This window comes from Vanrija pseudolonga, chromosome 4 (assembly GCF_020906515.1).
Source record: "Vanrija pseudolonga chromosome 4, complete sequence".
In the NCBI taxonomy this organism is placed as follows: Eukaryota; Fungi; Basidiomycota; class Tremellomycetes; order Trichosporonales; family Trichosporonaceae; genus Vanrija; species Vanrija pseudolonga.
The window spans coordinates 2,523,536-2,536,873 of NC_085852.1; the positions used below are offsets into that span (position 1 = coordinate 2,523,536).

At 62.1% G+C, this 13,338-nt stretch overlaps 5 protein-coding genes across 5 annotated transcripts; 2 read left to right on the top strand and 3 right to left on the bottom strand.

Annotated features, from left to right (window-relative positions):
• Positions 1-185: 185 nt before the first annotated feature.
• Positions 186-4,461, bottom strand: LOC62_04G006253 (uncharacterized protein; the record flags this gene model as incomplete). Its single annotated transcript, XM_062772815.1, is given in 25 exon segments — positions 186-243; positions 285-301; positions 340-430; positions 466-707; positions 1,004-1,183; positions 1,219-1,256; positions 1,298-1,394; positions 1,433-1,509; positions 1,566-1,726; positions 1,858-1,980; positions 2,036-2,102; positions 2,141-2,277; positions 2,319-2,412; positions 2,426-2,587; positions 2,627-2,793; positions 2,899-2,950; positions 2,973-3,072; positions 3,111-3,202; positions 3,244-3,265; positions 3,308-3,457; positions 3,497-3,531; positions 3,893-3,943; positions 3,982-4,041; positions 4,089-4,193; positions 4,233-4,461. 25 exon segments carry the CDS (start codon positions 4,459-4,461, stop codon positions 186-188), a joined length of 2,607 nt encoding a protein of 868 aa, XP_062628799.1.
• A 754-nt stretch (positions 4,462-5,215) lies between these two features.
• Positions 5,216-7,609, top strand: LOC62_04G006254 (uncharacterized protein; the record flags this gene model as incomplete). Its single annotated transcript, XM_062772816.1, has 4 exons — positions 5,216-5,292; positions 5,371-5,531; positions 5,657-7,074; positions 7,126-7,609. The coding sequence occupies exons 1-4, from the start codon at positions 5,223-5,225 to the stop codon at positions 7,607-7,609; spliced, it is 2,133 nt and encodes a 710-aa protein (XP_062628800.1). The 5' UTR covers positions 5,216-5,222.
• A 201-nt stretch (positions 7,610-7,810) lies between these two features.
• est_2 (Esterase) lies at positions 7,811-9,074 on the bottom strand (the record flags this gene model as incomplete). The annotated part of the gene is made up of 2 exons (XM_062772817.1): positions 7,811-8,528; positions 8,572-9,074. The coding sequence occupies 2 exons, from the start codon at positions 9,072-9,074 to the stop codon at positions 7,811-7,813; spliced, it is 1,221 nt and encodes a 406-aa protein (XP_062628801.1).
• A 484-nt stretch (positions 9,075-9,558) lies between these two features.
• dnaJ_2 (Chaperone protein DnaJ) lies at positions 9,559-10,957 on the top strand. Its single transcript, XM_062772818.1, has 3 exons — positions 9,559-9,825; positions 9,951-10,467; positions 10,611-10,957. The coding sequence occupies exons 1-3, from the start codon at positions 9,567-9,569 to the stop codon at positions 10,795-10,797; spliced, it is 963 nt and encodes a 320-aa protein (XP_062628802.1). The 5' UTR covers positions 9,559-9,566; the 3' UTR covers positions 10,798-10,957.
• exgA_2 (putative glucan 1,3-beta-glucosidase A) lies at positions 10,860-12,947 on the bottom strand (the record flags this gene model as incomplete). The annotated part of the gene is made up of 8 exons (XM_062772819.1): positions 10,860-10,974; positions 11,012-11,118; positions 11,166-11,489; positions 11,615-12,081; positions 12,128-12,171; positions 12,210-12,358; positions 12,469-12,481; positions 12,778-12,947. 8 exons carry the CDS (start codon positions 12,945-12,947, stop codon positions 10,860-10,862), a joined length of 1,389 nt encoding a protein of 462 aa, XP_062628803.1.
• Between the last annotated feature and the right edge of the window lie 391 nt (positions 12,948-13,338).

The window sequence follows — 13,338 nt, forward strand, 5'->3', positions numbered from 1 at the left end:
TGGCGTGCTCGGCGCCCTCACCTTCTACACATGACTAATAACATTTCGACTATCACTGCGGACTTGACTGGCTTACTGGGCTGAACCTCTGATTGTCTGAATCTCTGAATCTATGCACACTGCAGCGACGGCCAACACGACTGCCGGCCCACTTCGTACCGCCAGACCGCCTCGCCCCACACCTCTCACGCCCACCCCAGCAGCTTGATGTCCGGCTTGAAGCCAGCCCGCTCGAGCATCTGCCTGCACCCGTCAGCCACTGCCCTTCCCCCCTCGCAACTCACAAGTAGTTGCCCTTGAGCTACACCTGTTAGCATCTCCTCTCCCACCCGCGCTCACCGTTTCACAGTGCTGATACGCCGACGGAACCGATACACACAGCGAGATGGCCAGCATGCACCAGCGCTGGCCCTGGGCGTACCGCTTGTACCTGGTGGGTCAGCTCGTTGGGGCGGCTTAACCCACCTCAGGTGCTCAGTCCCCTCTCCCCACGCTGTGGAAACCAGCCACTCGCCCTCCTCATCAGGATAGGCATCCGCCCCACCTGGCGCGTCAACGACCGCCTTGGCCTTGGTGAGCAGGTTGAAAGCCTTGTCACCATTCTCCTCGCCGCCCCGGTGCAGAAGGCTGAGGACGAGCGATCGATTCCACCGGGCGTAGTTGACCACGTCCGCCGGGGAGTCGAGAGGAGCGCACTCAAGGACGCGCTGGAATTCAGCTACTGCTCCCGCCTCCTACTCACCTCAAGCACTCGGCAAGTCACTGGGTTGCAGTGGTCAGCACCACCCTAACCACGCCAACTCACACTTCGTTGGACAATGACGATAGTGGGCCTAGGGTGTCAGTCTTGGCTTGACCAGCTAGCTGCTCGCTCACCATCACCGAAACCACAGAGATCAGAGACATGCGAGAGTCGCCACGCTGATCAACATCACCGGCCATTTTCTGCTCAACCTTGGAACACAGATCCTTGGCGTCAGTCTTTGAAATACTCCCAACCCACCTCGCTCATGACATTAAGCCTGTCCCAGTTGGATTGGTCGCACAGCAAGGCGGCTTCATGCTGAACCAGAGTGTGGATCATCGTATTAAACGGCTCCGCATTGGCATGCGCCGCCTCGATGTTGTCGATGGCCATGCGAACGTACACAAGGTATTCCATGAGCCGGTCGGCCAGTTCGCTCTGCTGGTTCAGCGTGTCTCCCGTCCTTGACCTACCTTTTCCTCGCCTGGTTCCATCTCGCTGTAGCCGCTCACTGGAGTGTATTAGCACGCGCTCACCGTCACGACCACTCACTCTTGCCTTGGAGGCACGCGAAACAGCAGGTCGCGTAGTGAACGGCGATGTCGGGGTCACAATCAATAGGTGCGATGGCCTGGTACAGGGAGATGATCTGTGACGTTAGCCTCGCCGCCCCATCTCTGCCCTCACCATCCCCGTGTAGTCGAACAGCTCGGACACGAGTGCAGAGGGCCATGTCATGGCGCCAGTCACTCCAACGTTGAACGCTTCGCATTGTCAGCGACACGACAATGACACCATCTCCCCCATGCCCCTGACATACCAGTCTTGTAGAGCCAGGCAATCTCCTTGACATACTCGGCCCCTTCACCGCTCTGGTAGAGATGGTTGACGATTTCAGCAGCTGAAGTGTTGTCAGACTCGAGTATCCCGCATGCCCTACCGCCTCCCATGTAGTTGACGAAAGTCGCCGCGAGCTCCTCACTGGTGGGTCAGTCGGCGAAACAAGGAGACATCTCACTTGCTGTTCTCCGCTCTCATCTGCGACATTGTCGACTCGACAAGGCACCTGCATATCAGTACAGTTCAATTCCGGAGGGAGCAACCCTGCTTACCTGACGAGCGTGATACTGTGCGTGTGGATGTTTGAGGCAAGTGCAGGGTTCCTCAAGGCTTCGAGAAGCGCCTGTAGGCTCTTTTCCAGAGCACCGTGCATCTTCTTCTCCACAGAGACTTGACTGCAAGCGAGATTCAGCTAAAGCTACCTTGAAACGCTAACACCGTAATACTCACACCATCAAGAGCAACTGCTTGCTGTCGAGGTCATTGCAGTTGAGGATCGCGCTGATGGCAGAAACGGCTGGCAATAGTCAGCTCAATCATGGAGTTTGAACGCACCGGCAAGCTCTCTCCCTTGCTGGGCGGCTATGAGAAAGCCAAGGTAGTGCGTCGAAGCCTCCGTGGCAGGGGACTGGTCGAGATGTGCTTGAGCAGCAACGAAGTCTCCTGCGTTGATGCAGCATAGGGCGGCCTTGCTGGTCGGTCAGCATAAAGTTCTGTCTGAATCTGAACGCACCGCCGACACTTAGACGCATTGTCACGTCCCCAAGGCATAAGAGCCTTGTGGCACCCGAGCGCATCTTCCACAGTCAGCCGACGCTCATGACAATCTGCTACACTCACACCACTCGGCAGCGTGTAAGAAGTTGGATGCTTTCGCCGATGACTCTCCGAAGCCCCAGATAATCTGGAGATCAGCTAGCCCTTGTAATGTGTGGTATCTCACCGTTTGGCAGGCAGCCGCGCTGGCTTTCCCGTCGAGTTCAACTTCTGCCGTGCTAATCCCTATTCTGTCAGCTCAACAGTCAGGCAAAAGTCGCTCACTGTCCAGCGCCTGCTTAGCTACACGCAGGGCTGTTTGCTTGTCCTTCTCTAACTTGCGAACACCAATCAAAATGCCGACGATAATGCGCGAAATGTGAGTGGCGCCAGCATTGACCTCCAAGCCTTTGTTGAGGAGCTCTTGGCGAGCAAAGCGCTGCAGATCGGGGCTGAAGTTAGCGCAACCATGCTTCAACCGCCTTACTAGTGCGTGAGGGAAGAAATCTCTCCCAGAAGCCTGTGTGTGTTAAAACCGTTTGAAGAAGACGACTTACTCGACAACAGTCTCCTCTGTCAACTTCACCGCTTCGATAATGGCTGATAGGGCTGAGAGGTTAGACACACGAACCATCTTGATTCTCACCAGCCCTGACATCCTCTTCCTTGGCCTGTTGCTGCTGAAGCATCTGGAGCTGGAGAATCTTGACATCGTGGACGTTGCGGGGGTCCTAGAGTGCTTAGTACTGGCCATTGTTTAATCTCTCACGAGTGTGTTTGTCACAGCGACGAGATCGGACAGCATCTTGCCGACTCGCTCCAAGTTGGAGGCATCAAGAGGCCTGAGGAGTTCCACACGAGCTGAAAGGTGGTTAGAACTCGTCCGGGTTATCGAAACTCACTCGCGCTGCGCAACAATGCCATCTGGAAGAGTCAGCAAGATGAGAACTAGAGGCTTCAACGTACCTGCAGCTCCTCAAGACCCAGGAGCGGTCCCATAGTCTTCGCCCTCTCCACGACTTCTAGGCCCAGGGGAAACCAAGTTCCAGCCTCCTGCGAGGCTCCTTTGCGGAGAGTTTCACCGACAGCGAACACCCTCTGCCCGATCGTGAGGAGCTATTCTGTAAGTTGTGTGACGGGTGCGGGTGTTCTTACATTGCTACCACCGAGAATACCGTCGGTGTCGATGGCTGCAGGGTTAGCTGCCGCACCAATTGAAACACTTGCATGTAGATTTCTCGATCATCGACAATGCGAGGTCGTAGTTGGCGTCAACGATAGCCTGGGAGGTCAGCTCAACGAGTGCACCAGCTCCTACAATGTCAGAACGGGCGAGGTAGTAGAGAGTGAGTGCGGATAGGCGACTCTTCGCTTCAGCGGGGTCATCAGTGTCGGCTGGGTCTGAATTGAGGAGACGTTGCTCCAGCTGCGCCCGTTAGGAATTGAACCTAAGGTGTCAGTACCTCTGCGGCCCTCTCGCACAGTGAGTTCGCCTTGAGTGAGTCACCAGCAACTGTGAGAGTCAGCAGTTGTGATTCACTCTGGGCGTACGAGAAAGTGAAGATGCCGCCTTGGATGCCAACATCAGAAGGCGGCTCAGGACTGGAGTCAGCTCCGCGGCCCCACGCCCTGCAGCTCACATGGCCCGAGAACTCCGGGAGACGTAGCTGCGTCAATAAGCTTGAAGGCGACATACTTGACTGGGATGTCATGTCAGCACAAATGAACGTTACCGGAGGAGACTCACTCTGGGCAACAACGAGCAAGTCTTCCTTGGCCGCCTCAGGGCTGTTGGCCATCTTGTAGTCGGCGGAGAAGGCAAAGTTCCAGATGCGGATGCCTGAAGCGTGAGCTGGTACGGGTCGACGGGGTACAGGAAGAGGGGACCCACCTTCCTCGTCCAGCCAGTCAGAGTGCTTAAGATCCTCATCACCGCCGCCTCGACGCCTGTTGGGTCGGCGAGGAAGTCCATCTACGGCGAGAGCGAGGGTGTGAATAGATGCAGAGAGTTGGGCGCGGTCATCAGGAGAAGTGTGGGGGGTTGTGGGGACTGCGACTTGGCTTGCTACTTGGTAGAAACCCTGCAGTGCTTCTGAAGGTCGCGTCAGCAGGTGTGCCATGCTTTCTACCTGCCTTGGACTGCGGCATGAGAGGGAGCTGCCATCTTGTGGACGACAGCGAGTGAGTAGATAGGGGGATGAGAAGGACGGTGAAGGGAAGAGAAGCGTGTCAGTTGGAATTGAGATGTTGTAGAGTCAAGTGTGAGAGGAATGGAGCGAATGGAGGAAGGCGAGGAAGGCGAGGAAGACGACGAGAAAGAGAAGAGCGAGCGACGCGTTGCACCTGGCGTGGTGCAGTCTATTTGGTTCTGACTTGTGATTGATCAAGTCGGGGCCCCGTGCCTAACTGGGTATGTCTTCCGTCATCCACCCTGAAAATGAGACAGATAAGGTAGGCGTGCAGGTGCATTTGGGTGAAGCCGCATTTGCCACCCACCCCAGCCCACCCAGCCCAGTCAACCGACTGGCTGGGCTGAGCCTGGCTGGTCGTTCACCTCCACCACCACCTGCCGCCGCCGCTCCCGGCCTGTCTCACACCCACCCTGCGGGGCGTCACAGTCACACGGCCGCCTGGCAACCGCCGCCGCCGCCCTCTCGCTACCCACCCACCCACCCGTGCTTCTCTCTCCCCACTCTTCTCCTCTCTCCTCAACCCCCCTTCAACGCGTATCATCACCTCATTTCTCTCTTCTCACAGCCACCAACCCGACTCGCAGTCACAAGCCCACCCAGGCTACTAGAGTTGCAGAGGTCACCCACACCTCGTCGCAGTCACTCAACCTCACCACCGACGTCACCTTGCCCGTCGCCACCCGCGCGCCATGGCGTGGTTCAACCCCCTCACATCGCCCTCGGCCCTCGAGCCGCCCAGCTACCCCATAGAGTCTGGCAGTGAGTATCCCGCGAGCATGCGGCACTGCCGTGCCTATGCGCGCCGCTGACGCGTCAAACGCTAACTTGATCACTCAGCCAAGTACCTCCGCCTGACCATTCTTGATTCACATGATAAGGAGACTGCACGCGACTTGACGGTCGACGACCTCATTCTGTCGCTCGCCGACGTGTATGGCGACAAGAATACCGAGGGCGGCTACCACATTGGGCGCAAGTCTTCTCGCAACACCCCCCAGGTGCGTTACTTCGGGGCAAGGAGTTGGCGATCGCGCGCTGCGCCGCTCAATGACTGTCCCGTGATCCCATCTCCCATTACGCCCTCATACTAGCGCCGGGGGCGAGCACCGCTAACACATTCCAGGCCTTTACTTCCAGAGTTCTCTCGCGCAGCCATGCGCGCTTTGTCGTGGACGTCTACGGTCGCGTCTTCGTCCACGACCTCGAGAGCATGCATGGGACGTCTATTCAGGCGGCGCCTGGCAGCTTGCCTATCACTGTCCCCTCGGGTCGCGCTGTTCAAGTCCTGGACGGTGACGTGCTCATCTTTGGCAAGCAGATCTCCATGAGGGGCCAGCACCACCAACCTCTTCGCCTCAAGACCACGTTCCGCTTCCCGGCCGCCGGCAAGCTCGAGAGCGATCGCCAACGCCGTACCGAGGCCACGTTTGCGGCTGAGGATGACATCTACCTCGTCGACTCGCATCTTAACCCTTCGCCTAACGCTCAGAACGGCCAGTCTACCCGTCGCTTCAGCTACGGTATTCCCGAGTCGCTCCTTTACGAGTCTGACGCCGATGAGGATCTTCCGCGCGGCACGCCGACCGACGACATGGGCGACCGAGCCAACGACGACATTATCGTCATCGAGGACGACGAGGACGACAATGTGCTCCCTGGCTCGTTCCAGTCTGTGGTTACTGTCGAGCCAGTGGTTGCTGTGGACGACAATGACATCACTGTGAACATTGAGCGCGTCAACGAGGCGCCAGCTCGCCCAGTCACCAACCTCGTCTCGGCTCCTACCATCGACCTCACCTCGTCGTTCAGCGAGGCCGGTGACGCCGACAACGACCGCGACCAAGGTGAGGACTATGGCGAAGCCGGCGACTTCATCGAGCCTGGCGCACACGTCTCATATGACCCCTACGAGGACGACCACTATGACGACAATGAACCCTCGGATCACGACGAGGACGACCGTGTCTCGAACGCCTCGTCGGGTTACCGCCCCGAGGTGGTTTTGTCCCCACCTTACCGCCTCGACTCTCCTGGAGCCGACGACGAGGAGGACTCCGTCCATGAGGAGGACCGTGAGGCCTCTCCAGACCCCTTCCGGCAGCCACTGGCCGACCTCCCCGACATCGAGCTTGCATTTGACCAAGTCGCCGAACAGGTGGTCGCTGAAGTGCAGGCCACCTTCGGCGACGCCCTTGACCGTCTCTTCAACGACTTTGGTGGTGACCGCGACAACATCTCGGACGGCGAGTCGAACCATGCCACTGCTGCCAGCGAGCGCCCGGCCGCCAGTCTCGCCGCCCCAGCCAGCCACCCTGGCTTCTACCACTCGGACGACGATGCGGCTTCTGAAGGCCGCAACTTGGACGATTACGACTCGAACGGCCACGAGGACGAGGATGATGATGAGCACGATGATGACGATGACTCTGACAAGGACTTGGGCTCCGAGTCCGAGGCTAAGGCGTCCGACGATGAGGACGACAGTGAGAATGAGTCGATGTCTGAGGACGAGGATGAACACAACGACGACGTTGTGAAGGAGTGCGTTTATCAGAGGCTTTGGGAGGCAGAACATGGGCTGACACTTCACAGGAAGTCTGACAGGGATGCTGTTGTGGCGACACCGGGCACCCAGGACAAGAGCGTCGGCGTCTCATCCTACCACACTGCTGCAGCGCTGCCATCGCCTCCTCTGTCGGCGGGCAATGACAGCCCGGTCTACTCCACCAATGTGCGTGAGCTCGAGGAGCTCGTCGCTACGCCAACGGCCACGCGCACGGCAGGACTTCTCACTCCACCGTCGACCCGCAAGCGGACATTTGCCGCCATGGAGGACGCAGAGGTCGATGCGACTGGTGCCGCTCCCGACGACAATGTCTCGGTTGCTCTCGAGACCCCTACCAAGACCGGCTCTGCCAAGGCCGAGGCTACTGCCGCCGTGCCCGAGGTCGAGCCGCCGGCTCGCCCGGCCAAACGCCAGCGCAGCCTCGCCGGCGACATTGGCATCCTCGTCCTAGGCGTTACCATTGGCGCCGTGGGCACGATCGCGGGCCTGCTCCAGCTCGCGGGCGAGTGAGCTACCGGCGTGGGTGAATGGAGCGCCAGCGCGTGAGCTGCGCCAGCCCTCCCCGGTCGTTGTACAGCATGTATGTATTCACAAAGATACCCTTGTACGGGGTTTGGTCGTAGCGTGTTGATTGCCGTAGTGTGTTTGATGGCCGTATGGATGTGTATGAGCAAGTCACAATGGTGCATAGTGGTGGGAGAGTGGGGTCGCCTATGGCAAGTACACATCCTCGCCGTTCTGGACATACAAGTCGCGCACGATATCGCGCAGCCCGCCCTGGAAGTGGTCCCATGCTTCGTCCTTGAAGCCGAGCATGGCGCCATTATGCACGCCGCCGACATCCTGGTAAAACTCGACGGCGACGCCGTCGCGGCGCATGCCCTTGACGAGGGCCTCGATCTCGCCGATGAACACCTCGCGCGTGCCGGCCCAGATGTAGACGCGCGCGCTGGCAAGGCTGCGCCACGCGCCCTCGTCCGCAAGCGCAGGGGAGAACAGGCGCCCGCGCACCGCGTCGGGCGTGTAGTGGCGGGCGGCGGAGCGGGCCGCGCGCGCCAGCGACGGCGGGTAGATGAGGTCTGTGCCCTTGTTGGTGTTGTACGTGTCCGACGACGCCGTGAAGTCTGCCCACGGGGACAGGAGCGCGAGGCCGCCCGGCGCCGGCTGGCCCGTCGCGGCCAGCTGCGCCACGAGCGCGAGCGACAGATGCCCGCCCGCCGAGTCGCCCACGACGATAATGTCGCGCGCAGCGAAGCCCAGCGTGGCCGTCGCGTACTCCCATGCCGCGAGCGCGTCGAGCAGCGGCGCGGGGAAGGCGGTCGCGGCGTCGGCGGCCTTGCGGTACTGCACGCCGAGGAGACGGAGCGCCGTGCTCTGCGCTATCTCGCCGCCAAACGGCGTCCAGAGCGGGTGGCCGCCGATGTAGGCGCTGAGGCGTGAGCTCGTGTCCACTGGCTGGCGCGCCGACTCACCCGCCATGGAGGTAGAAGAGCAGCTTCTCGCCCTTGGCGGCCTTTGCGCCGCCCTTGCCGCGTGCACCAGGCGGGCTGACGATGAACCCTGGCCGCTTGGCGGGCTTGACCACCTCCGGGCCGAGGGTGAACGCCTCCTGTGGCCGCGAGCTCGGGGGCACAGTGACGACGTGCACGTCCATCGCGCCGTACACCTTGCGCGTGGTGCCCGGGTCGAGCGAGTGCGGCGTCGTGGTTGCCGCCTCGTCCCAGCTCTCGGGGGCGCGGAAGCCGCCGTTCACGCGCATCATGGTGCTGAACGCGCGCCCGAAGAGGTACATCTTGAGGTTCTTGGTGCGCGGGCTGAGCGCGTAGAGCAACGCGTAGAACGGCAGCGACGCGAGCGCGGCCAGCATCGCGAACAGCGCGCGCAGCTTGTACCTGCCGAACGGGATGCCGTCCTCCGCGCCCGCGTCGGGCGCCGTGCGGAGCGCCGCGGTGGTCTCGGCGGCGGCGGGGGCCATGGTGGTGCTGGTTGTGCTGGTGGTGGTGGATGGGTGGATGAGGGGAACGAGGCCAGCGGGGCCGGGACGCTGCTTTTATTGCGTCACTGCCTTGGTGGGGACCAGAGTGGCTGAAGTTGATAGCCGGCGGGAGGGGTTTCCGGCCATCATCCCAGTCAGCCCCTGGGCGTCATCTGCGTAGGATCGACGGCGCAGCGCGGCACAGCGCGCAGCGCGCCGCTGTCCAAGCGAGGCGAGTGCGGTTATCGTGCCCAGCGCATGTCGCAATGACGGTATGCGGCACGCAACAGACAGACGATAGGCTGTGGCATGTCGCCGAACTCGACGCCCCCCGCCGCGCCGTGCGCCACAATCAGCGTGCGTCACAGCCAGCAGCCAGGGCGGGCGGGGCCGTATAATCTCGCCCTTTGCCGGGCGCGGGAACCTTCCGAATCGGCGATGCGATATCACGCGAACGCCATCGGTTTACTTGTCATCGCACAATCACCCACGATGAACGCGCTCCGACCAGCCACCAGCACACTACGGCTATGCACGCGCGCACCGGCGCCCACACGACGCGCGGCGCACACCGCCGCGATCGACCCCGACCGCGACCGCGATAATGCACAGGCGGGCCCATCACGCCCCCGTATCCGCCATGACTCTGACTACCGCTTCCCGCGGACTGGGCGCCGCGGGGGGCCGCCGGATCCGTACGAGGTCATGGCGCTCACTCGCGGTGCTAGCGCCGCGGACATCAAGGCCAAGTGTGAGTCGAGTCGCTGCGGCGGCGGTGAGCTCGCGACGCCGAGCCCGCTCGTGTGAGCTCGGCGAAGTTGCGTTGCTTTCAATGCCGCGCCCCACCTCGCGACCTCGCTGACGCTCGCTCCGCAGACTACAAACTCGCGCTCATCCTGCACCCGGACAGCTCGCACCCCTCCGCGTCGGCAGAGCACTTCGCGACGCTCAACAGGGCGTACAAGCTGCTCTCGTCGCCCGCCTCGCGCGCGAGCTACCTCCAAACGGGCACAGGGTGGTCCGGCACGCCGGCAGACGGCGGCGCACGGCCGGAGCCATCAGCCGACCACTGGATGCGCGAGGCGGTGCACCGCGCGAAACGCAACGGCGCGGGGCAGTACGACGCGCACGGGTGGGGCAAGGCGGGCTTCCGCGCGTCCGAGGCCGGCAGCGGCGCGTGGAAGCGCTACGGCGACGCGAGCGACTGGTACACTTTCGAAGAGGCCAACCTCAACCAAGGGGGCACAGGCAGCGGCGACCCGCGATACATGAGCAACAACAAGTTTGTCATTGTCGTCGCGGCACTCATGGGCATCGGGCTCTGGGTGCAGCTTAGCCGCGTGGGCAAGGTCACGGATAGTACCAGGGAGCATTTGGTGGACCGGCATGTGCAGTGAGTAGCGCGCGGAGCGGCCACGCGCAGCGTGGGCGCGGCGCCGCGCGTGGTGGAGATACTGGCGCCAGTACTTCAGACCAGTTACACGCGCCACAGCCCAACCCTTGTCGCTCGCTCGCTGACGCTCGCTCTCTCCGCAGCGCCGCAAACGCCCTCGACGAAGCCCGCCGCGAGGCCCTGATCCACGGCAAAGCCCGCCGCGAGCACATCCGGCGCCGAGTAAACGAGCTCAAGACGATCGAGGCGTGCGAAGCAGGGGGAGGGGAGCATGGTATCGTCCCCGTCAGCAATGGGCCGGGCGACAAATCGCGGCCACAGGGGCAGTGACGACGACGTAACTTCATGCGACATTATCCTATGGCTATGCTTACAGTCCAGTCCAACGCAGTCTAGAGGATGCTGACGAGCCAGGCGGCCGCGGCGAGCGCAGTGACGACCCCAGCGGGCACGGCGCGGCGCCCCGCGGCGCCAGTCTCGATATACGAGCTAAAGTTGCACGGTTTCCTGCTGTCAGCCCGCTGGGCACACTCCACCCACTCACGTGTGCTTCGCTGTAATCGGTACTGGGATCCAGCCGTACACCAGCCCGAGGGAGAAGGACCAGTCGGCCGCGGCCTCGGTGTTCCAACAGCAGAACGTCCAGCCGGACTGCGAGCGCGCGTCAGCACCTTCCCAGTTCCCCAGCTGCAACCTACCCCTGCCGCCTCATACACGTATGTCTGCGTCTCGAACCCGACCCCCATCTGGCGGGTATACTCTGCGCCAAACGCACCGGGGTTGTTCCCGCTCTTGTCTGCACACGAGCCAGGATACCGCACAGCCGACGCGTTGTCGTACCGCGCGCCGACGCCGCGGCCGTTCAGCCAGGCCGCGCAGTCGGTCGTGGCCGCCGTCATCTCGGCCACGGTCCACAGGTTGTGGTTTGAGCGTGTGAGCGTGTCGTTCCACCCGCACGTCCAGCGCAGGTTGTCAGTCGCGCCGTATTGGAGCGTTGTGGCGTCGAACATTGGCAGGATGGGCTGTGCGAGTAAGCGAGCGTCAGCGAGCGGTCGAGGGGGAGGGCGACAGTGGGAGCGCGGGTTGTGGCAGCCAGCGTTCAGCCGGTTGCACTCGCGCCTTCGGCCCTCGTTGCAACGCCACTCACCTCGCTGATGCCCACCCCCTGATACTGCGGCGGCTGCATGAACCCGCTCCAGCTGCCGAGCGGCCCCGCCGACCCGAGCAGCAGGGTAACAGAGCTGACGTTGCGCACGGCAAAGTATGTCTGGTTGTAGTATCCCCTGAGCCACTCGAGCTGCCACGCTGCGTTGGGCTGGGGGGAGTGGAGCAGCCCGATGGTCGCCACTGCGCCGCCGTACTGCGGCTTGGCGAACTCTGTCGCCACGGCTACGACCGCCGCGGTCGCGCGGTCAGCGTTCGTCCAGTTCGCGTACCATTCCGCTGTGCCGCGGCGGCCGGACGAGTCGAGCCCGTTCTGCGACCCCGGCGCGCCGTACAGGTCGACCATGACCTTGAGGTTGGACGCCGCGGCCCACGTCACTGCTTGCTTGAGGTACTCGAACGCGCCGACGAGGTACGGCTCGCCGTTTGCGAGCGGGACGAGGGACCAGACTGGCGGCGTCAGAGGGGAACAGCATGCCTATGCCACGCCACTCACACCCTATGGGGATCCGCACCGTGTTCAGCCCGACGCCGGCGATACTGCGCGTTAGTGGCGCCCCCGTCGCGGCTCGACCTACCTCTGGAAATCGGCGGCCGTGTAAAACCCCTTCCAGTGCACCGCGATCTCCGCGGCAGGGCACGAGTGGTTGCTCCAGTACTGGCCGTACGTCCACTCGTCGACCGCCCAGTCGGGCTTGGAGGCAAAGAGGGAGGGGGTGATCCAGGGCTGCGGGTGAGTGAGCGAGCCAAGCCGGTTGGTTGTGTAGGTGCCGATCAAGGACCTGCTTCTGGAACCAGAAGACAGCTACCAGTCCTGAAGCTTCTGCGGCGACTCACCTCAAGCACGAGCCTGGCGTATGGTGTCAGTAAAAAGTTGTCGGTTGTGAGTTGTGGTCCCGTGCATGGCTTCCTCGCCTTCCTCGTCTTTCCCCGCCCGATAGTTTGCTCGCCCCCCCTTCGCGAGGGAATATGCCCCGCCCACCCACCCTCGAGCAAGCAAGCTCGCACAGACGCCGCCCACCCACCCACCCTGCTCGGCGCGAGCAAGACATCGCCCGCTCACCCACCCCTATGATCGCGCAGCGATCAAGAAGAATGCCACCACCCACCCCTCCACCGGCTCCGCCTCCCCCACCCCGCACTCACCATCCTCCGAGCGTGACACCTCGGACCTTGTCTTGATTCCACGCGAATGCTGGCGCTTGGATCGTGAAATTTGGATGCAGAGTCGGGTCGGGCGTTATGGGCGGGCAGTTGTCGGCGCGGGCGACCAGCGCCAGCGCCGCCAGAAGGATGACAAGAAGAACAAGAATCATGAGTGCGGATGGGATGCGGCTCAAGAGTGCGGTGGATCGTCTTTATGTACATGCCCCGGTGTGGCTGTGTGGTGCTCTCTGTGTGTCTGTCTGTCGGCGATGTTGCGGTTGTGTAGACCAGCCGATCTGCACAATGTATACCGAACCGCTTGTGCGTGTTGTGCGTGCGAGTGATGCACGCCTTCGCGCAGCAGTAGCACCTGCGTTACCATGTCCATGTCGTCGTGACATTGTTCGTGGCGCCGCACGGTGCGTGTCGCACAACCTCGCCCCGTCGCGATATGCGGCGGCGTCGGTGCCATCACGCACCGTGCACAGCGCCACAAAGGGGCGAAGGATCGAAAGGAAGGGCGGACAAACCCCACGTGGCATGGTGTCGCCTTTACCCGAC